The sequence below is a fragment of the Cydia pomonella genome, chromosome 5, assembly GCF_033807575.1.
Source record: "Cydia pomonella isolate Wapato2018A chromosome 5, ilCydPomo1, whole genome shotgun sequence".
NCBI classification, from domain to species: Eukaryota; Metazoa; Arthropoda; class Insecta; order Lepidoptera; family Tortricidae; genus Cydia; species Cydia pomonella.
In genome coordinates this window covers 18692328-18716582 of record NC_084707.1, presented here as the reverse complement: position 1 = coordinate 18716582, position 24255 = coordinate 18692328, and the positions used below count along the sequence as shown (strand labels likewise).

General features: G+C 36.7%; 1 protein-coding gene across 8 annotated transcripts in view; it reads right to left on the bottom strand.

The window, feature by feature from the left end:
- Positions 1–1746: 1746 nt before the first annotated feature.
- LOC133517967 (whirlin) overlaps positions 1747–24255 on the bottom strand; it is a 139396-nt gene continuing 116887 nt past the window's right edge. For 7 of the 8 annotated variants that reach the window (XM_061851464.1, XM_061851465.1, XM_061851468.1 and 4 more), the window contains 4 exons: positions 8893–8973; positions 7332–7595; positions 5195–5335; positions 1747–5075 (listed from right to left, as the gene is read on the bottom strand). In XM_061851464.1, the coding sequence (XP_061707448.1) occupies positions 4995–5075; positions 5195–5335; positions 7332–7595; positions 8893–8973 (567 nt within the window). In that variant the 3' untranslated portion in view covers positions 1747–4994. The remainder of the gene's footprint in view (positions 5076–5194; positions 5336–7331; positions 7596–8892; positions 8974–24255) is intronic. The other variant, XM_061851469.1, reaches the window with a different exon arrangement.

The following is a 24255-nucleotide window of genomic DNA, read 5'->3' as shown; positions in this document are numbered from 1 at the left end:
TATTATCCCATACATTTTATTTATGACAAAATAAGTAAGGTCTGGCGGCTCTTGGATCTTGTTCTAGTATGTTTGCACTTACCCCGAACCCGGCTTAAGCACGGGTTTCACAAAACCTTAACAAATTATACATCTTCCTCAAGAATGACTCTATTTTTTTTGTTAGCCTTATTTATTGTCCCACTACTGGGCAAAAGTTTCTCCACTCAACCCTGTCTTTTGTAGTTTCGGATAAAATACATCCAAGTCCTCCCGCCATCTCCTTTTCGGCCTGCCAGCACCATCTATGGTGTTCCGTGGGCCCCATTCGGTAACCATTTTGGCTCGCCTTTCAGGGTGCATGCGGCAGACATGTCCAGCCCAGTCCCACTTAAGTTTAGCGGTCTTGAAACCTACATCTACAAGTCGAGTTCTGGAGCGCAGTTTCGTGTTTCTACTTCCGTGTTTTTGAGTTACCGCGAATATACAAACAAACAGACAGACGCGGCGATGGACTTTGTCTTATATTTAAAGGGAGAAATTTTTCGTATGAATACCGAGTGTCTGGTCTTCTAGTGTATAAAATAAAATAAAAAGTTTATAGATGTATATGTTTAACGATTTATTTATAATTGATTACCCAGAAGGGAAAATTTCGACGTCGGGCTATGTAGCAGTGTAGGGTTCCCTAATTACCCTTCCGTCACAATAAGCTAAACTGGAGCTATTAGTATAGTAGATGAGACAAGGGATGAAACCATAAAAAATATATATTATTTATTTTATTGTACGACTTTATTGATTTATATATCCATGCCAAATTGCAGCTTTCTAGCACTAACGACCACGGACAGACAGACAGACAGATATCGATCCAACGATCAATCGCTCATCCAACAAAATATTTACCTGTCGTGCTAATATTTAGACCCGAGCAAGCGATTATTCCAAAGTAGAAGAGTCTTGAGCACTTGAGCGAGCGTTTATCTTAATAACAGTTAATAAAATAGGCGTTATTCTATAAATTGTGTACCTGATAATCCATAAATTTTACATGAACACAATGCATTTTGAAATATAGTAAAAAAATTCTGAAAAGGTCTCAAAAGACTTGGGACTCTAATGTCTCTAATAATTATGAGGGTCCAAATTTGAGTGGAGTCTTAAAGCAGGGAACTCGAAGGACTCGAGTCTTAACTAACACTACTGATAACCTCCATACAACGCTTAGTGCGGGATGTAACTTAGGATAGATAATATTTATAGTAGTAAAGTAATTCATTCATTTAAACTAAGCTCTAAGTTAGTTTAAAACGTATGTGTAAGTTGTAATAGTACGAGTATTAAGAAAAATTGCCATGCCCTACCAGGGTGCCATGCGATCCTATTTATTATTGTATTTATTCAGTATGGTGTACCGAACTATTTGGGCACTTCGACTGCCACAAAATATTTGACGCTGACTGTACCATGGTTTCCAATAAACACTATTATATTATAATAAGCACTATTTTGAATAAAAAGTGATTTTGCGCATTATTTTTATAAATACTTAATAAAGAATGGCTTTCCGAAGCCATGCTAGTAAGTGGTAAAAGTGGTGAAACGTAAATTATTGCAGTTTTATTACTCCGTGTAGATAAGTAACATCTGCGCATAAGCATTTTGTGGCTCGTAATATTTTGTAGGCGTTCTGGAATCTGTGGAAACATACAGAAATTGAAGCGAATATTCAATTGAAATGATCACAATAAATAAAACAAGAAATATCTAGATAACAATATATTTTTGTCATCAACGACAAACTTAACAACAGACTACAACATAGATCTTTTCAACCAAACCTGCGCTAAAGATAAAACTTTGCGATACAATGTCTTTTATGAAATGCTTACCAACACATTGAGGACAAATTTAAGGTTGCGCAGCTAATAAGCCGCTACTACAAATATATTAACGTTCAAATAATCGCGAACATAAATGGACGGCTTACAATAATTAGGTATTATAATAGGATTTTAGTGAGTTAGCTTAGCTTGCGCCGGCGCCTGCGGTCTCGCGCGGTGCGGCCGCGTGCCGTTGCTATTACAAACTGTTGGTAAACAAGTCAGGCGACAAACCTAATTACAATCCAAAGTTATTTAATTGTACAGGTAATTTGTTGTAGTTCTAGTAAAAATAATTCTTATTTATCTACATTAAAATTGCTTTTGGATTTACTTTGAAAATGATATAGTGTTTTACGTAAATGACAAATTGACTCAGAGGCCGGGGCGTGCCCGCCGCGCCTACGATGTTCGCTTATATGTAGGTAATCATACAAACTTATTAGATAAATTTTAAATATAATTTAGATACATGTTAAAATTAATTATAATTACACGTACAAAATATAGTTGTCTCAGTGCATATTCTGTTTATTTTTAATGTTTTAAGTATAGATAAAGGTAAAATTGTAAGGTTTCAAAAGGCAGATGTCCACGTGTGGTTAACATCAGAAAATGACTATAATTTGTTTTTCCACCTTTTCCATGAAATCTACACGCGTGTCGTGTATAATGTGAAAAAATATTTGTCATAATTTTCAAATATCTAACTAGGGATGCAAAGTGATACAATTCATTTACATAAATATCAATTATGACGCGGTATTTGATGTTGACCAAATTCTAACAGTCAAAAGCGTATTTGGTGAATTCTGCAATTGGTAGAGTAATAGACGTAGAAAACTAGCCACGAGGGAGCCGCGCGCCGCGCCGCGCCGCGCTCCGTCCCGGCCAGCCCGCGCCGCGCCGCGCCGCCCCCACGGTTTGTAGAATGCTTTTTGGCACTAACTTCAATAAATATTTATTTTAAATTTTATATTATACAAAACGTTCAAACCTGATATTTACAGCTTATGAGTAAATACTGATATATATATTTACAATGATATAAATAACACAAATTGTATGTCCAGAAAATCAAGAACGGATGTATAATTTTCAAATAAATAGTACGACATACATAGCTTGTCTCAGTTTATACATGTATATATATTAACACCGGTTGGAACGTGTACAATATCTACAGCTGTTTGTTATAATTGAAGCACTAGCAACACGCACATCGATACATCGGAAGTATGCTGCGCGATGCTGCACACATCACGAAACTTTCTTTTCCCACATGAATATGCAATTGATCGAGTTTGATGAACACACCTATCTAGGATTATAATAACAAAACGCTCCGGCAATATATCCTTGCTTCGCCAAGCCTACAGCATCGCAATGTTTATTGACTCTAACACCTAACGTAACATTTGATTATATTGCACACATTCATTTAGATATCTACTTATAACTAGGTAATATGTATAAATAAAAGAGCGGGCTTAAATCCCTCTCCGCCATAATTTCGTAAACTCACCGCTTACTACCCGATGGAATGACATGTCGCACTGATGGAGCCGCCAAGCAAACTGAACAAGCACAACGAAATACTAACTCTACGATTGTTTCATATACATCGACTTGCGGATGCTAAATGTACAAACATTATAAATTAAACATATTTACTTAAAATCATAGACGAAGAAGTAAAAAAACGTACAAATGGGAGCAATGTATTCCAAGTTCAATTATGGCATCTAAAGTGGATGGCAAACGATGGCATAGGGGTGACCAGTTGCGGACCGCGGTCCGGATTTGAACCGCCAACCTATTTTGTGCTGTACTATAAAATGTTCTTATTTAATAAGCTCAAGTAAAAACGGATCGTAATTGTCATTTTATTTTAAAAACGGAACCCCTAAAGAATCTAATTGATGACCCTGCCATAGGTTATGTGGCTACTGGACTATTTATTAGTTATTTCTTCTTCTATGCTTAAAATAAAATCAATCTATAATCGAGTTAATAGAATGAAGGGTTGTGTAAGTGTGGAACAGCTTGCTTAGGGGAGTGCGCTGTGCTGCAAGCTCTCTCTACATGACACATATGACACATGACATATGACGATGCGCTACTGCGGTGACGCCAAGCCAAACCGCTGCTGGATGCACTTCCCGAACGCTAACGCAACTCTGATGGCACATGGATGACGCTCTCGAGTGAATTTTTCTCATGAAATGCTATGATACTGACCAAGCACTAATCGAATCCCTAATGAAACTACAATGTATATGATCCGGAAAGTGGAAACTGCTAAATTACCACTTTCCATAGCACCAATGCCAATCATTTTTATATCAGCACAATTCGCCTCAAAACTGAACATCGTAAGATCTATGTTATCGTCACTTCTTCATATTCTAGTTCTATTTTAATTAGTTACGGAATTGAATTTATTGAACTTACTGCGAATTTTACCGTGAACGCTTAAATGTGTGACCTTTTAAGATGAACTTATCGTAGTTAGTAAAAGTAGGGTTTAATTTTTTATAAAATTCAGTCGCTGACTACTGTTAAAATTGGTTTAATTACTAATTCTAGAAAATAATTTACAAAACCTCTCAGACTACCCGAAACTCCCTTTAGAAATAAGGGAGATTCATTTTGTAAGAAAAGGTTAAAAACTTTCGGGCAGTAGTGCTTCGTAACTAATTCATCATAGTTTCGGACATTTCGTCGCGGTGTACAAAATTAGATTGCCTCCCTTGTGCCATTAATTTTGTTATAGCCTACCAGTTTACCTGCGTCAGTTTCCGTATCTCTCGTCATCGTCGAAACGTGGGGTCAATATCAGTGTCGATGTTCAACATTAATCCGAATCGGATCTCATGTAGAGCACGTCTCTGTTCCGTACCCCGCGCAATGATTTCGTGTAAAATACTCGTACACATCTCACGCACACGCAATCATGTGGATGTTTATTTATCGGCGAGGTATCGGGGCTTCAGAAACGCGTTTAGAAAAGCATGTGGCAGCGCAGGTTGGAGTTGGCTATTCCGTGGTGTGCGCGATGAGGTCGGCCCCCGAGGTCGCGGTGCCCAGCGCGGCCGGGGGGTCGCTGGCGGGGAGGGACAGTAGATGTTAGGCCTCCAGGAAAATGAGCGCGGTCGGCTTCGGCTCCAGGTTCGATTTCTTTGCTTCGACCACTAGGAACTCGATCTCCTGGAAATGTAGTAAATTCACTTTAGCTTCGAGTTTATTTATGACATTAACTCTATTAATTTAGATTACTCCTCATTAACATTATTCTGAGCATGGTGAGTCTGTTAGTATAGACTGACCGGTTTGTCCCTCTGCGCGAAGGACTCGGCGATCAGCCGCGCCACGTCCTGGTGCTGCAGACCTTCCACCCTGTGTCCGTCGACGGCCAGTATCAGCTGACCAACTTCTAGGCCACCCGCTTCATACGCTGCCCCGTGCTCCTGTTAATCAATGTCCATACTTTGAACACTAAGTTTTACAATTACTAATAAACAGGTTAACATAAAACAGACAAAACATAACAAAAATGTTATGTACAAAGGTAAACTTATCCCTAAAAAGGATCTCTTCCAACACTAACAGGTGAAAGACAAATTAATATGAACAATATCAATATGAGAATTTTGGATAGCTACACATAAAGTAGGGCGAGAGCAATAAATAATAATAATAAAATAAAATAAAAAGTAAAAAACCAGTTATGAGTCATATAAAAAATGAAATAACATTCACTTTTGATCGAAGAAATATTCTGTACGGGGTACCACAAGGTAGTATATTGGGTCCATTATTATTCTTAGTGTATGTAAACGACATTGTTAAAGCTAGTCAGTATCCAATGGTACTATATGCTGATGATAGCACCGTTATTATAGAGAAAAACAACGATATAGACTATGAAAATGCAATTAATACAGATTTAAGACATATTATTGAATGGTTAGAATGTAATAATTTAAAAATTAATTTAGAAAAAACTAAGATTATGCAGTTTAGTCAAAGGAAAAAAGCGCCAACACTTAATATTACATATCAAGGCAAACGTATTGATAAAGTGCGTGTAACAAAATTTCTAGGCCTTTCAATCGATAGCGATATGTCGTGGAAGACGCATTCCGAAGAAGTATGTAAGAAACTATACCGATTTTCATATGCTCTATACAGATTAGCGAAAACTACCGACCGTAGCACCGTACTAACTGCCTATCATGGATTTGTTTCATCAACTCTACGTTATGGTTTAGTTTTCTGGGGAAACTCTACATATCGACAATCTTTATTTAGGGCACAAAAACGATGCGTAAGGGCTATCTGCGGACTAAACCCTCAGCAAAGTATTATGCCTCTTTTCGAATCGCTAAAGTTACTGACATTCCCATGTCTCTATATTTTCGAATGCTGCGCTTTTGTTAAAAGTAATTTAAACTTTTTTTCGTTTAAAGAGCAAAAGCGAACTTGCAGCCTTCGCCCAAGAAAGCCAGCGCTATTAGTGAGTAGGACTACGACAGCCTTGATGCAAAAAAGCGTACTAGTGATGGCACCAAGGATATTTAATAAGTTACCAGAATCATGGCAAACGGCACCAATACAAAAATTGAAGTCCTTATTATTAAAATTTTTATTAGTTAAATGTTATTATAGTGTGACTGATTATTTTAATGATATTGACATATGCCAAATGTAATTAATTGTAATTTTTTATTTTATTTTATTTTTATTCTCATTATTATTTTTTAATATATGAATTGACTTATTGAAATATGTTTGCATATGCCAATCTCATAAGCTCATTGCCCGTGTAAATAAATTATTGAATATGTATATAGTTAGATAATAAGAAATTATTTCGTACGCCAAAAGGCACATCATAGCTGTTCCTTAGAATACTGAGTTACCACCTATTTATGTACCTGTGATGAACGAATAAAGAATTGATTGATTGATTGATTGATTGAGAACTAAACCTAACTAAACTAAACTAGTTATGAATACGAAAACTATAAAACATACATAAACCTTCATACACAAAAATGTGTATATCTGAAATACACATTTTTAATACATACCTATACTTATGAAGATGCGGACTCAATAGTGACAGTTATAGCCCTCCTCGAGCCCTTTTAATGTAGGTAATACTTTTAAAAGACAGTTTGGGTGCGATTCGAGATTTCGCTATAGGTACCTCCTAATTCTTCATTAAATTCAAGGCATATTGGAGTCCTGGTCAAAAGAGTACACCAAGTTTAGAGTACAACTTTTCTAATTGTATTGAACCGTAACGTTTGAAAGCGCCATTTTCACATTTTTTATGTTAATTCTGGAGAGGCAACTAGACAAAAGTTTACACTGACTAAGTACATACATGTGTTGATTTAAAATCATTACATCAATCAAACCATCAAAAACATCTCAATCTCATAAAAGCAGTCTTACGTGTATGTTTATAATTCTAGGCAGCGGATGCTTAGTGTTGGCGCCGCCTTCTATAGCGATGCCGAGGATCGGCTTGGTCTTCTTAACGGTGACGTGCAGATTGCCGTGGTGGTCGGGCACGACGCGTGCCGCGCGCGCCTCGTCCCCAGCCTCATGCTGCAGTCGCTGCATGGACTGGTGCCGTCGAATCCCGCCCCGGTCCTCTGCCAGCGCTCCGCCGTCTTCCTTCATGTCGAAACTTCGAGACAACTTGTGCGCCAACTCCTGTAAGCCACAATCCACTTTGATATCGATGCCTGATCAACCTAAGGCTGCTGTTTCATCAGATATGTGCTAAACTGTGTGGTTAGCTACTCGTTTAATTGTAATTAATTATCACAATTCAGCTTCCACGGCCCACATCTCTGGTGGAAAAGCAGCCTTTACAATCAATATTTAAAGTTCAACTGCAGCCAAAATACGTGAAAAGTATGAAATATGTACACGACCAGACGATGATTTTTACAAATATGTTACTGAAGGTTTGTCCTATTTAAGTAGATACTATTATCACCACATCCACGCTATAGTTTACCGCTACAATACTAAACAGCTAATTTATTTTCAGCCTCTAAGTACAAGTGCTTTAAGAAATTGAAGACGTAGCTGGGTGGCAGAGGGCTGTAACTAATATAGCGACGGCTACAAGGGCTCTACAATACAAGTTCGGTGTGAATGTTACTTACAACCTTGTGCCCCTCAGTTACAGTAATGTAAAGTGATCAATCCACGTCGAATGTATCAAGAAGCTGTAAGTGAGATGTGTGCTGGAGGCTCGGAATCATGCGTTTCGATCACTCGGTGGCGTGGTTCAAAGAGTTATATTCCACAAGTGTACAATGTTTTCATGAAGACATACAGCATTATTTATCCCGACTACCTATCTAATTATATAGGTGTTTCAAATAAACCTACAAAATTAGTTAAACAAAAAGCAACAAAATATCGCTAAAATTTAAAATACATAGTAGCGTAAAGAAATAAATGTTCCAAGTTCTGTTACAACATCATCAGCTAAGTAGGTAAACGATACGTAAAATGTTACTGAGGCAAAACATAAAAGAATCTATGTGTAATAATACAACCCTATAAAGAAGTATGTATGCCCGCGGGTGTTGATCTCATTCTTGAACGTTGTCGCCGAGCACTACTGGATGACATGCAGCACGGCAGCGGCAGCGCACCATCCGATATAAAATATACCTCAACTACAGGCTAATTAATAAAAACATAATTATAATGAACAAACAGATTATTAAAAGTGCAACGCTACCTCGAAATTAACTTTAATGAGTCAAATAAAATATCAACACCGAAATGAAGTGCAGCGATAATATAATGTGAAAACATACAATCAAATTATTTTCTAACATCAAGCAGTTTCACCGATTTTATAAAGCGATAACTTTAAATTAAAGAATAGAAAAGTTTTTTTGTAAAATATCGTGCAAATGTTAATAATTGTCAATGTGCTAAGGACATCTCGCTGATCGTTCCGGCTGGCAGAGGCCGGGGCACTTACTAGTGGGCGTCCCCAGTACCATGATTTAACTTTCTGCGTCCAGCCACCGAGTGATGAGCGCAGCCCCTCGAGATAGCCGCACTGAAACATCACACTCGCTCAGGACCTTCCTCTGCTGCCGGGCGCGCGCCGCCCTACGCAAGCCCAGCCCAAGACCGCTCTTGCACGCGTCTCATGGTATGTTATTAGGTTAGGGATTTATTTACAAGCTCTATAATAGACATAATAATCTAGCTGAATGCTATATCGAGTCCTACATCAAAAGACTTGATTATATGTATATCAAAACAAAGTGCTAACTACGTACAATGAAAAGACCGAACCATTTTAATTTCTTTTTATAGACTAAGTAATACTGCTTAGGTATATGCGTAGGAATATATTTAATACGAATAGAAAGTAATTAACATGTAGCGACAACTACGTATTTTCTAGCCAGCTACGTATTTTTACGAAAATAAGTAGGTAACGGCATATTTGAATATTAATTGCAAAGCTTTCACTATGAAGTTTACTAACCCCCATATAAAGGTCCTACACGTCGTTTAAAATGTTAAAATTACTATCATTAATAAGTAACAAACAAAATGCAATTAAGGAAACTACATAAGTACATACCTGATCCTATGTTTTATATAGCATGCATGAAAAGAAGAAAAAACATAAAATTAAAATTCTATCTATATAATATTTTCTACTTTACGTAAAACTGTAATAAATCCTCTAATGCTCCCTGACATAAGGCAAGCCGGCGTGAACGTTGTTGCTAACTTTCGAGTCATGCAACAATTTTGTCCTATTGTGTTTCCATTGTTTGCTATGTCGCGACAGCTTTCCACCAATTTTGCTTACCGTCTGTCTAACTCTAAACAACCTTTGTTGAAAATGTCAGTGTTTTTCTTTGCGGTTATGCAAGAAAAGTTGATTGTTTTGATGCAAGTAAATAGGTACAAGTACTAACAAGTATTAGTATTCAAATACTGAGCAACTACCTACAATCTTAAGTCTTAACAGTCGACAAGATTATTTCTCAGAACATCACCCCTATCCAGATAGTGTATCTGGTCCGTGAAGAACTCGACGAGTCTCGTTAGCGTGTTCTGTAAATAACATGATAAAATCGCTGGATGTCGTCCGACACGCGCCCGCTCCCGACTGCGCGATATACGATGACGCGCGGCTGATTATGGCTACTCCACACTTGGACTCACCGTAGACTGCATGAAAAATCTGGCACATATAGTGAAATTGACAGATTTTTGTATTTTTTAAGGTCTATAAAATTTGTTGCATCTCTCTGATAAATTTCCATCACATACTCGTACTAAAACATGCAGTCAGTTTTGTGCAAATAGGGCTCTACATCTGTTTTTTTTTCCTAAGAGTCCAGAGACTATCGCGAAAAACGAAAATAGAAATTTCATTGTCTATCTCTATAGCACGAATACGGAAGAGTGATAGAGAGGCAGATATCGAAATTTAGATTTTTGGTTTCCGCGGTAGGCCCTCAGATGCAACACTATTATTTTGGCAACTATTGAGATTATTAAGAATTATGTAGGCGCCTTTACAATGTGCCCTATCGTCTGCTGCAGTCGTCAAAATGCAGCTCGTTTTGCCACGAGACTTCGCTGCGATTACAGATACATACCAGAATCCGACTGAGATTCATCACATTTCTACGGCTTGATTAGCCCTTTGTTGAAAATTAACTCACTCTCTAACCGAGTCGCAATAATCGTTCGTAACACATGTTCTATATATGGTTCCGTTACAACCGGAGTCTTTGCAAAGATGACGAAGTCAAAAGTTTTTGGGACGTGACGCTTACGGCACTTTCGTTGCTATTATACTACATAGTTTACATAGACAATAATGAAGATGACGAGGTTGAATGCATTAAGTAGCTATTATTATGTATATCTACCTTGACATAAAAATGATTAATTTATCGTTAATGCATCAGAATGTTACTTTCCTAGCAATAAACATACCTTTAGATAAGCAAAAAATACTAGAGTACAATATATATATATATTCAGACTATTACTTAGTCACTATTATTAGGTTGGATTTAACTGTTTGTTTAAAACCAGCGGCATCGATTTTTTGTTAACTACTTCAATAGAAGCTAATGAATCGATATCTACAAAACCCAATCACAATACCGTAACTCTGTAATGTAAAAGAATAACCGACCAAAGATAACCGGATAGCCTTTAATGAATTAGAGTCGTGAACGAATATTCCCCATTTATTATACCTATTTGTATTAACTCGCAGATAGGCGCTGTTCTGTTTTAACTTACAAGATCATCAATTGTGCCAACTTGGGAATAGTGAGTGCTTGTCAGAGTTCATTTGACAGACGGTTCGTTCAAGTTCTAAGTAATCTGAATGACGATAGTGAAACCATCTATATTGCTGATAGCTGAGGACAAAGCCAGCATTGATTTCACTTTTACTAACCACAAGCTTAGGCCGCTTCAGTAATCGTTCTAAAGAGCCATTGATTCAATTACCAGCTTTCGCTTTAGTTAATGATTAGGTATCGCAATTTCCCAAATTAAACAAATCAATACGTAGCACAAAAATGGTACCAGTAACAAAAAGATCTCAAGGCTTTTAAGATGCCATGAAATATCAAGTGTTGTGTAGTTCCTATTTACTTACAAGTAAATATATTTTCATACGAGTATCTTGACAGACCATTTTGCTCCTGCATTATGGACATGTTACTACATGTTATTCAACTTGAGAATTTCCCAACTAATTTACGACAATGTTGATTGTGTCCAAACAAGAATAATACAACTACCAGCGTTGCCTTGCACGCGATAATTTTCACTTTCTCACAACTCTTTAATACTTTAATCCTTTTAAAGTGAAACATTTTACGTAACATTTTATAACTCCAATAATCCGAAAGTAGGTGTAACACCATTTAAAAATTTAGTTGTCAAGGTTTGCAATAATCATACATTACCCACTGTATAATTATCAATCATTAAATACCTTCGATTTAAAGTAAGACAATCAGATGTTTTACAGATTAATGCAACTTAAACGTTTACTTATACTTTAATAAAATTGTGAACTCTTTATGTTAGATTAAGATATCGATTTATAAAGAAGCCTCCCCAAATTGCATGCGATAATTTTCACTTTCTCACAACTCATTAATACTTTAATCCTTTTAGAGTAAAACATTTTACGTAATATTTTATAAGTCCAATAATCGAAAGTAGGTATAACATCATTTAAAAATGTAGTTATCAAGGTTTGCAATTATCATACATTACCCACTGTATAATTGTCAATAATTAAATAGTTTCGATTTAAAGTAAGGCAGTCAGATGTTTTACAGAGAGTGTAAATTTATTCGATTTCGAAACGTGACGTACGCTTTTACGTTAAGTCTCATTTAATGCAACTTATACGATTACTATGTAATTATACTTTAATAAAATTGTGAACTCCGTATGTTAGGTTAAGATATCGATTTATAAAGAAGCCTCCCCAAATAAGAGAAACACAATTACTTACTAAACCATTATGCGTATTCTTGCACCGGTGTGCCATGGGAAACACGACTGTTCAGTTTTGATGTTGACGAATACAGGTGGCCAGTGTTATATTTTTTATGTGACCGTTTCCGGCTTATCCTTTTGGAGTGATGCCTTGCCTCGTGGGAACTAACGGTGCGGAGCAGGCTTTCAAGCAATTTAGTTAAATTTTATTTGGTAATTGTTCCAATCTGATGATGCTAAATACAATGTTTACGAATAATACTCGTGGCTCACTTGAATAAATGTCTTGATGGTTCATAATGTTGACTCACAAAAGCAATAAATATACATACCTACATCTCAAACGTAAACAAAGTAGGCATCACATTCTGGTGTGCCCTAAAATCTTTCTACGAAACGCCAATACTAGACGAATTGTTTACATGCATGTGCAGCACATAGGGTCAGTATGAGGAATACAAATTGGGTGTACAATATCTATAAGTATCTTGAAAAATCTGAAATATTTTATTACAAGAACCTATTGGTCCTTTAATAGTTTAGTAGAACGCGGGTGGTCCGGCAAGTTCGCATGCGGCCAGCTTTGTCATCGCTTGCGCAGCTGGACCCGGGCCGTGCTAGCGGAGTGAACTCCATTCGCACTGGGACATAGCCGCCTGCGCTGCGCTGCCTTTGCCCTCCCGCAGTGGAAGCACTGTGGCCAGTCTTGCTCGAATCGTCGACCGACTTGCACGTGTCGCTCGCCTACTTGATCTTCAGCTTGTTTACATATAGAAGGCAGTGTGATTCTCGCGAACAGGATAACCGTGACAGGTGAGTTAAATCTTTAATAAAATTGAGGTCAATGTTTCTACTGCGGTTTTAAAATCACCTGGCGCGTTTAGCCAACAGGGTCGCTGGCAAACAATACCTTTGTGGCCACCTTTTGTTTTCGTTCGTTATGTGTGTTAAACATGTGGGGAATCATCAATAACGTTTACACCATTTCCTGGATTTTATCGGTTGCTGGTGTTTCTTCCTTTATGATATTGCATTATAATTATAATGGTACCTTCCTAATTGCAGCATGCGTTTTTGCTGTAAGTACCTGGGTTATATGTAACTTTAATTGTATGAACTATATTCTGACAGATTCTATCGAATTTTAGTTTCTATTTCGTCATAAGTAATAGATGTTCGTTCAATTCCATGTTGACTTTCTATATGTATCTACAGTTTCTTTAAATGCGAAAGGATCAATTTATTTGCGTCAAGTGAATTGCAGTGTGTTAATCGGATCACATGTATCTGATCGAGTTCTGCTAACCGTCAGCCGGTTCTTTTTGGGCCATGGACAGTACGTATCCTTCTTTCTTATTGCAACGTGCAAGTGACACCTGTATGTGCATATAACTACGTTACTCGTTACTTTTAGTCCGGTTGCGTGCAGCTCCTATTAGATGAATATATTGCATAGGTTGTTAATGCTAGGGTTATGTTAGGCCTTAGGTAGACCTACTTGTTACGTAGTTGGTACACTGACTACAATAGAGATGACGGGAAATCTGATAGTGCAAATTAAATGCAACCGTATTGTAAAGTGTTCAGGTTTGGTAACAGAAGATACTTATTTACTTAGGTACAAATACAAATACAAATATACTTTATTGCACACCTCAATACAGAAACAGTACAAATAATACAACACATAAAGAAGAGGTAAACAACAGGCGGTCTTATCGCTAAAAAGCGATCTCTTCCAGACAACCTTTAGGTAGCGGAATTAAAAAAAAGAAAATGTTATGTCAGTAGGTGTTCCAGATGCAATAAAAGAAGTCTAGCACAGAATAAACACAAAACTAAACAATATTTACTGATAAATGTTAGAGAGGTACTTATTATGTACCTCTCTAACATTTATCAGAACGAAACATTACTTTTTTACTACAAAAAAATCCGTACCCACCGAATAAAAAATACGTTCGAACGTAAATCAAATGTGGTTAGTGGAATGATACATTAGGTACTTACCTATTAGGTACCGTTATTTTAATTAAGTAGCTATCTTTGTTCGTTTGTTTTTGTAATGAATTGATGAGTGAAAAACTTAGAGTAGGAGACTATGGATAAAATGTATATGCACTTAAGAAGAATAATATCAGTTATTTTGACCTATGAATGAATGTTTATTTGAGTAGGCCTACCTACTCAAGAGCAATCAAAACTTTTTCTTGTATGAAAATCTCTACATATACGAAGTGACCCGTTTGCATTGCTCTTGTGAGTCTTGTGTGTAAGAACAAGGACCTCGAAAACAAAAATATTCAAAACATACTAGATACTTAACTATCTTGATGACAATATTCTAGAAACCAGCAAATTTGTAAGAAAATATAGTGAATTAGAATTATACTTTCCTGAAACACTACCTAAAAGAAATTACCGCAATTTAAATAAATTAAATCTTCCTTTCTTCTAAACTGAAATTGGTCACATCTAGCCCACACTACATGTCAATAAAAATATATAACCAACTCCCAAATAACATAAAAGCGGCCAAGTGCGAGTCGGACTCGCCCATGAAGGGTTCCGTACCATTTATGACGTATTAAAAAAACTACTTACTAGATCTGGTTCAAACCAATTTTCGGTGGAAGTTTGCATGGTAATGTATATCATATATTTTTTTTAGATTTTTCATTATGTTATTTTAGAAGTTACAGGGGGGGGGGGGGGGGGCACACATTTTTTCACTTTGGAAGTGTCTCTCGCGCAAACTATTCAGTTTAGAAAAAAATGATATTAGAAACCTAAATATCATTTTTGAAGACCTATCCCTAGATACCCCACACGTATGGGTTTGATGAAAAAACATTTTATTTTTTTATTTTTATGACGTTTTAAAAAAAAACTACTTACTAGATCTCGTTCGAACCAATTTTCGGTGGAAGTTTGCATGGCAATGTATATCATATATTTTTTTTAGATTTTTCATTCTGTTATTTTAGAAGTTACGGGGGGGGGGGGGGGACACACTTTTTACCACTTTGGAAGTGTCTCTCGCGCAAACTTTTCAGTTTAGAAAAAAATGATATTACAAACCTCAATATCATTTTTAAAGACCTATCCATAGATACCCCACACGTATGGGTTTGATGAAAAAAGATTTTTTGAGTTTCAGTTCTAAGTATGGGGAACCCCCAAAATTTATTGTTTTTTTTCTATTTTTGTGTAAACATCATAATGCGGTTCATAGAATACATCTACTTACCAAGTTTGAACAGTATAGCTTTCATAGTTTCGGAAAAAAGTGGCTGTGACAGAATCGGACAGACAGACGGACATGACGAATCTATAAGGGTTCCGTTTTTTGCCATTTGGCTACGGAACCCTAAAAACGAGGATAAACTAAGCCTGTTTAGCAAGAAACTAAAATCATTCCTGTTAAATAAATGCTACTATAGTATGAGAGAATGTTTTGAAGATACATAATATCTCTTTTGTCTAGTGATACATGTGATTGTAAATCTTTAATTTGACGACCGGTTTGGCCTAGTGGATAGTGACCCTGCCTACGAAGCTGATGGTCCCGGGTTCAAATCCTGGTAAGGGCATTTATTCGTGTGATGAGCATGGATATTTGTTCCTGAGTCATGGGTGTTTTCTATGTATTTAAGTATTTATACATATTTATATAGAGGTATTATATATATCGTTGTCTAAGTACCCTCAATACAAGCCTTATTACTGTGGGACTTAGTCAATTTGTGTAATAATGTCCTATAATATTTATTTATTATTTATTTATTTAATTAGTATGTGCATGTCAGATAGATATTTTAATATGTAAAATAATTAATTAATTATTAGGAATATATGTAAATAATATGTACCATTTTAGAATCGATTAGTATGTAGCTCTATGTGGAACTATGTTGCTGTGCCCTAACAGGGCGTCACATGAACAGCCTTATATTTAAGAACACCTGTACCTGCTATGTGATATCATGATATGCAATAAATGATTTTAATTTCAATAAATTAATAATATTTATGAAATTAGATGCAAATCGCATAATTAATAAGTGGTGAACGGTGTTGGTCACACATACTGTAAACAGTGTTTAAAATACTTTATATTTAAGCCTTTCTTGTAGTGACTGTTTGTTTACCTAAATAAATAAATAAAAGTATAATAATAATAATAATCCAATAAGTAGGTAGCTAGACTTGGCTCACGAGATAACCGCCATGTGGGATGTTGATTCGACGATCATTGTCCCGATAGTCGTTTCAACGAATGGTCTCATAGCGAAGAGTCTCGACCAACACCTTGAGAGACTCTCGCTAGGTGGTTGGATCAAGGGTCAGATGCAGAAGGCGGTGATCTTGGACACGGCGCGGATAGTCCGCCGGTTCCTCTCTCTGCGGCCCTGACCACCGGCAGCTTGGGCCCTGCCCCGCTGCTGGCGGCACCCTAGGTTAGGTTTTTTATAATGTGTTTACATATATTTTGTATTGTTTTGTAAGTGTTTTTATTTTTGACTTTTATATTCATATTATAAATGACCTAGCCTAAGACCAAAAATAAATAAAGATAATAATCCTATTGGTTTCTCCACATACCGAATAAAAACTGTGAATTCCGTTTACTCGCAATCTACTTAATTGCATCAAAGACAATCAACAATGTACCTTCAACGTTCTTGTATTGCGTTGCTGTATTTTTAAACTCAAACTCAAATGATTTATTTGTAAACATAGGTATACCGTTAGTGCATAAATTATGTGAGAACGCTACGTTTTGCCGATAGGCATACAAAGAGAAAATTGAAATTAGGCATAAGTATACCAATTAAATTATAATACGTAATTATAAAAAATACAACTATATGAATTGTCAAATATACTAATCATATCAAAACTAAAATTGTGCGTATTACAATTTCATATTATGGATATTAAACTCTGTACAAACCATTTTCAAAATTATCAATAAGTTCTTACCCAATTAAAATTAACACTCGGAAATAAATAAATCTACACGTATGGACAGACAGGAACTGTCCTTAGGTACATCGCATTATAGTTACCCGGTTTCACTCTCATACCAACAGTATATATGATTAAGTACAGTTTTCTAAGTATTTTTTACTGCCTTCTTGCTAACTTGTTTTTTTTTTTTTTTGCTAGTTCTCAATTCGACTACAAATACTTTAGGCATTATCGACATAATACGGGTACTCTTTACCCGATGGCATTAGACGCGCTCAATCTCTTGCTGTCTTTAAAAAATCACTCAAAGAACATTATTTATCTCTCCCTTAGTGTTTATATAGTACATAGTTATTTTTAGTCTACCGGGTGTGGCCGGTAACAGGAGCAAAAAATAAAACTGTAGGCTGTACTCCTCAAACTGACCAACATTTGTTCAGCATCTTTAAAAAATAACTTTTATTTTGATTCATAGAACAATTTAAAGTTTATTCTAAGACGCAATGTATTGCAAATTTTGTTATGCTTAAAGCGTAACAATCAACGTCAATTACACTGATGACAGCCTACATTGAAGGTAATATTTAATTTATATGAAAAATAGGAAGTCTAAAGAATTCATAATTTTCAAAAATCGCTGAACAAATATTGGTAAGTTTCAGGACTACATCCTACAGTTATATTTTTTGCTCGTGTTACAGGCCACACCCGGTATTCCTTATATGTGTATGTTTATTCACTGTAATTGTGTGTGTGAATGTAGGCTTCATAACGGTTTAGCAACACCTACTTTTCGATTAACTTCTCTATTTCCTCTACCCAAAGATCGCTTCTTAGCGATAAAACCGCCTGTTGTCTGTCTCTACATTTAATAAATTGTTTACTTTAAAATAATTCTACGGATTACACTCACGTATTTTTAGTCACTCGCGCGACATGTTTCGGAGAGCTTAGGTCTCCTTTCTCAAGCACTAACAGTGCGAGCAGCGTTCACGACGGCCGTGAATTACCGTTAGTGCTTGAGAAAGGAGACCTAAGCTCTCCAAAACATGTCGTGCGAGTGACTAAAAATACGTGAGTTTAATCCATATAATTATTTTAATGTTAATGTCTCACGACAGTTTCAATTCGATTATTGTTTATTTTCATGTATCTTTTTACTGAGGTGTGCCAATAAAGAGTATTCTATCTATCTATCTATAATGGTACTAAGGCACAAAACCTTATTTCCTTTCTACCTCGTTTTCCGACATCAATCGAAACCTCTGATAATTAATAAATAATAACCGGTTAATTGATCATTAATAGCCGGGGTGCAGTTGACCATACTTAAAATTCCCTGCGGATCTGCGCGTCGGACCTACGCTCGGATGCAACAAGGACGGCGTCGACAGCACAGATCCGGCCTTCGACCCATGCCATGTCTATTATATTGTCGTAAATTATGCACTTTTTTACTCTCCCACCTACTTCACAGGCTGTCAACTACCATGACACGCTTTCTATGACTCTAATAGGAATTAACCGTCGAAGATCCGTCATCAATTGTAAGTTTAAAGTGAGTTATCCGGTACACTTTACGTGTGTTATTTCATTGTCGTTAGATTGCGCACATTGTTCTTGTATGGAGTATGACATTTGAGATTAGGAAGTGTTATCGTAACGTTACGTGGCCTGTAGGCACCGACTGATGGCTAGATCGGTATCTATTTGCTCGCGAAGCTGCGGCGCACGAGATCACGATCCGGAGACGTGGTTCGCAACGGGGTTAATGTTACAGTACACCTTCCTTATACAGTTTGTGTGGGACGCCGCCTCGATGGTCCGATAGCCTCTCCGCCCTTAAAAGAACCGTTTTCCCAGTCATAATTTTGCATCTATTACGAATACGTAGGAGTCGAAATGCAATTCTGTATTAGAATTGACTGTGGGATAACTGTCACTGTCGAGTACATAATTTATTGCAGGTTCAAAGATGGGGGCATATATGGTTTAAGTTCCTTTATTAAGTGTCTTCAATGATAAGGCAGAACGACTAGAGCGGTTAACTTATTACCTCAAAGGTCCGCAAAAGCGGTGTAGTGCTGAGATTAGTGCTGACCCGCGGGTCGCCCCGGCGCACGACCAGCACGGAGATTACATCGGGACCTTTTAATGATCTCGCCTACCCGGAACACTAGATATTGGTTTCAAACGGCAAATTGAGGTAAATGTGTTGCATAAAAAGGCAGAACCGCTCGAAAGTAGAAAAAAACATTTCACAATAGGCCGAACCGTTTATTATCAAAGTAGCAATCTTGCAATCTATGTTAAGGCCACACTTAGTGAAGTATAGTAAAATTTAACGATTGGACCACGGCTTCATTTTAAATCCAAACTGTCATATGGCGCAATATGTTGCGCTTAGATTATGTTGAGTGGGATATCGCACACGCACTCTTCATTTAGGTAGGCACTTTGTTTGATTCGAGAATCCTTGATAACTGATAAGGAGTCATCTGTGTAGAGTAAATAAGTATCGAGTAGGTGTTTTGGGAGAAGATAGATAGATAGATACTTACCTATTTCGTTCGTGCGGTGGAATCTTTAGTTAAGATGCCGTAGGTTCAGAAAGCGGAGTTTTTGAAACATCGTAACGCTTTTTTTTTACATAACGATACGGTTGCTAAAAATTTTATTACCTATCTTGAGGATTTTCTCCTGCGATTTCACCGATTCGAATCCTGATTTTTTGACTTTCGTTCAATAGGTAAAAACCGGTCAAGTGCGAATTCGTTTTACTCGCACACCGAGGGTTTCGTACAAACTTTGAATTACCTCGTGTAACTATAAAGGCGAAAGACTTATGAACAGAAGTACCCATACTAAGTATATTTGTGTACAACGCCATCTATCGGCAAATTGTCGTACTAATTTGCGCGATGTAATGCACGTATGTTGGTTTTTTCGAGGCTAAATCTCTATCATGTGAACCGATTTCAAAAATTGATCTTTTATTTGAAAAAGGGTGTATTTAATGTAATCTCATAGACATTTCAGGTGTAATAAACATGCGTAAAGTTGGTTAAATTGCAAACTGAATTCGGAAAGGTTTTTTGTTAATTAAAAAGAAGTTACCAAGATAGAGATCTGATTATATTTTTCCTGTAAAATTTATAGTAATGTTAATATTATGTAAAAATTTCATAATTTTTCGTCGGTACACTTCGGAGATAAAGAGGGGTGGGGAAACGCACAGATGCATCTCGCTCACGCTTATGATACGATCAGTGAGAGAAGAACACGAACCTACGGGGCCTTAACTAGCACGATTTGAGGCTTGGCAATAATCGATAAGGAAATCGATCTAGGTATCTGTGTAGAGTAAACGTAAATGAGTATCGAGTGGTATATTCGTACAGGTTGTGAGGCAAACAAAGCTGGCAATTAGCGCGGCGCGTGGGAGCGGAGACGCACATGACGTCGCGCGGTCCCGCTAGCCAAACACTATGCGGCCGTTCACCGCCATCACCCACCTGCATCCTAGCTAGACCATATTTTGCATAATTCATAACTGTGCACTTTGTATCTCCTATGTTTTAGTAGGTACGTTGACAATAACATATACCGGATGTCAATTTGGATTGTACCTACATATTAAGTACAATAAGTTTTTGGCAACCCTTTTAATATGTGGTACAAGCTTATATCGCTGACTGTACTTTTCTTACCACAGGCAACCAATGCTCATCGCGATAATTGACAAACACAATTAGGTTGCGTTGTTTCATCCCAGAGTTTTTATGGCCACCTCCGGTCTTCATCATCAGGCCAGCCCGAGAGTACCATAATATTGCATTGTCACACGACTTACATCGATCGGAAATCGGAAAGTGGATCAAACTTAGCTTCCATTTGACCCACACTAACTATCGGCCCGATTCGAACTTTATGATTCGTCAAAAATTCCTAAAGATACGATATGGATTGGATACGTCAGTCCCAAAAGTGACGTTTTTGCTTAAAGAAACGAATCTAATCCATATCGTATCGTTAGCAAATGTTTAACAAACTTACATGCTAACAGGGCAAGTTAAATAAGAGCTTGTAAAAATCTGAATATTTGATAATGCTCTCAACTGTTACTCTCAACAAGAAACCTAATGCTTATCAAGAACAATTCGTGCGTTAGCCAAATTTTGGATATTATTAGGCAAAGGCAAAGGGGAGATTGTTTGTATTACGTTCAATAACGCAATATCCCTGTACCTACCGGTTTTGTTTATATCGAAAAATATATCGCATTAACCAATTATATATACATGTTTTACAGTTTGTTCTTCAACATCCGTTAAAAGGAGCCTTCTCGCCGCAGCTTGCATAACAAGATAATTAAGAATTGTTAATTATTAAAATTAAAATAAAATAAAATATTACCTTACAAACTAATATACGTACAATAATAAAAATCTTAAAATCTAAAATGTTTATGAATTACTATGTTATGTCAAGAGCTCAATCTGAAAAGCTGAAAACGTATAGCTAGTTAGCTGCCTATTACAATCAATAAGTGTCTATAAAGGAGAAACGAAATCCTTTGAAACCACATACTGATAGCTAATCTTATCCCATTTCATACATACGGCCTTTCTAACAGGAAGGTTCAGAATTAAATCTTATATCAATCTTAAGCAACGGACAGTGCTGTTCTATTTTCTTTTCCCTTCTTTGCCGTAGATACTTTATGTCGGTAAACGTGCGAAAGTAACATAACAAAACGGGAAACTGGCAATTACAGGAAATATTGAGCCAGGCGAAACTAGTATGTAAATGGTGTCTTCCTGTTCGCTTTTTAGTTCCTGGGAATAAGTAGCACCGGTTAGCTTTAATTTCTTATGTAGTTCATGTTGTCGATAAGTATCCGAAGGACCGGTAGGATCCTACTTAATTACTTCGGCAAATAATTATTCTGTATTTTTTTGGTTATATTACTATAAGGGCCCGGATTCAGCTACCATTAGGTAGCATTTTTATATTACTATCGATAATGTTACTACATAAGTCTCGCCTCAAATTCAAGTAATTTTCTGTGAAGTAGTGTAAAGAGCGTGCGATTTTCAATCCAGTGGTCGCGGGATCAAACCCCGGCTCGTATCAATGAGTTTTTCGGAACTTATATACAAAATGTCATTTGCTTTTCGGTTAAGGAAAAAATCGGGAGGAAACCGGACTAATCCCGAGAAGGCCTAGTTTACCTTGTACCTGGGATGTAAGTTCAGATGGCAGTCACTTTCGTAAAAACAGAGCCTACGCTAATTCTAGGGCTTACTTGCCCAGCGGACTCCAGGCTCCCATGAGCCGTGGCAAAGATGCCGGGACAACGCAAGGAAGAAGAAGATTCTAACATCGTCGTGGCATTGGCAGCGCCGGGTTCAAACAATAATACGGCGGATTAGTTTATTCTATGCTTTGGTTTGGTTGCACTTAAATTTCATAATGCTATTGTCTTTATTTGTCCGAAATTTCAAAAGAACTTAGTCCTAAAACGCATGAATGTTAAATTGTTTCCTTTTTAAAATGGTAGAATGTCATAATGACTTTTGGGGAAAACAATTATTAATTAATTAATTACTAAGTGGTTCCTTCATTTAAGATATCAGTTTTTAGAAGGTCAATTGTAGTTGCGTTTAAATATCATTTATTACTGTTAGATTATTGAATTAGAACAATAACGTCGCATGTCGTCAGTCTCACGTGTGAACCGATCAAGGAACAAAGAAGTGTTATCTGCCGTGTGCCATTGGGCCACGGGTGCACTGGAGGAGCCGTCACATTGTTGTTGCAACGGAACCAGCGTGACTCACTTATACATTATCATTAATCGGTTCACGACTCGTAAATAGTTATCAAGTACAAAAAGGTGTAACAGATCTGAAGCGGTGTTAAGCTATGTTTTTTGTTCGTTGTGATATGGCCGTGGCCGTGATGTCATAAAATTCGACAAAAAACCCCAATTTAAAGTTTATATCAGTGAATCTCACTCATATCACGTCATATCTGTCACGTGTATAGTAATTTCTATTAACTGGCACCATAGTTAGTATACATAGGTACCTAACCAAAACCTAATATGGCGTCGATTTAATAAGTGTCGACTATTAAGTGATAATCAAAAAGTCATGGTACCTTTAGATTCACATTGTATAATAACTACAATATACTCGTAGGTATTACATTTAATTTGTAAGATTACTACGTGGTCACGTTCAATAACATACAAAACTATAAAGTTGCCGTAAAGGATCAAGTTAGTGATTGTATGAAGTGAATCTAAGACAATACGTAGAGAAAGTAAGACATGTGGGTTGCGAGTTGCGAGGTTCGTAATATATGGTGTCACGTACGAAAGCAATCTGGAGTGCGTGGCGGGTGAGAGTCAGAATGGCGGGTGTACCTAAATAAAATCAAATGAAAAGCATACCATATTTTTGTACCTAATTTGTACTATTTAGTACCTCGTTTAAAAAAAATTGTACCTCACGGTACGTAAAGTTATCATCAAAAAACAGGTCACCCGCCATCCTGACATTCAGAATGGCGAGTGTACTTTATTACGCTATGTTCCCGTGGTTATTGATAAATTCTATAAAAGCCAAATTTTTGTACCTTTTTTGTACCTTCATATTCAATTATAATATGAGTCATTTTATTTGTGCTTTCCAAGTTTTACTCATTTTATATTTTGCTTGCTATTACAATTTTGCAGGCGTTATAATTTTTCAAGTTATCGATTTAATTTTTAAGAAAAAACGCTAAGGTACAATTATTTTTATTACGCCAGGATTTAGTACCTTTAATGTTTAATCTGTTAAGTTCAAAT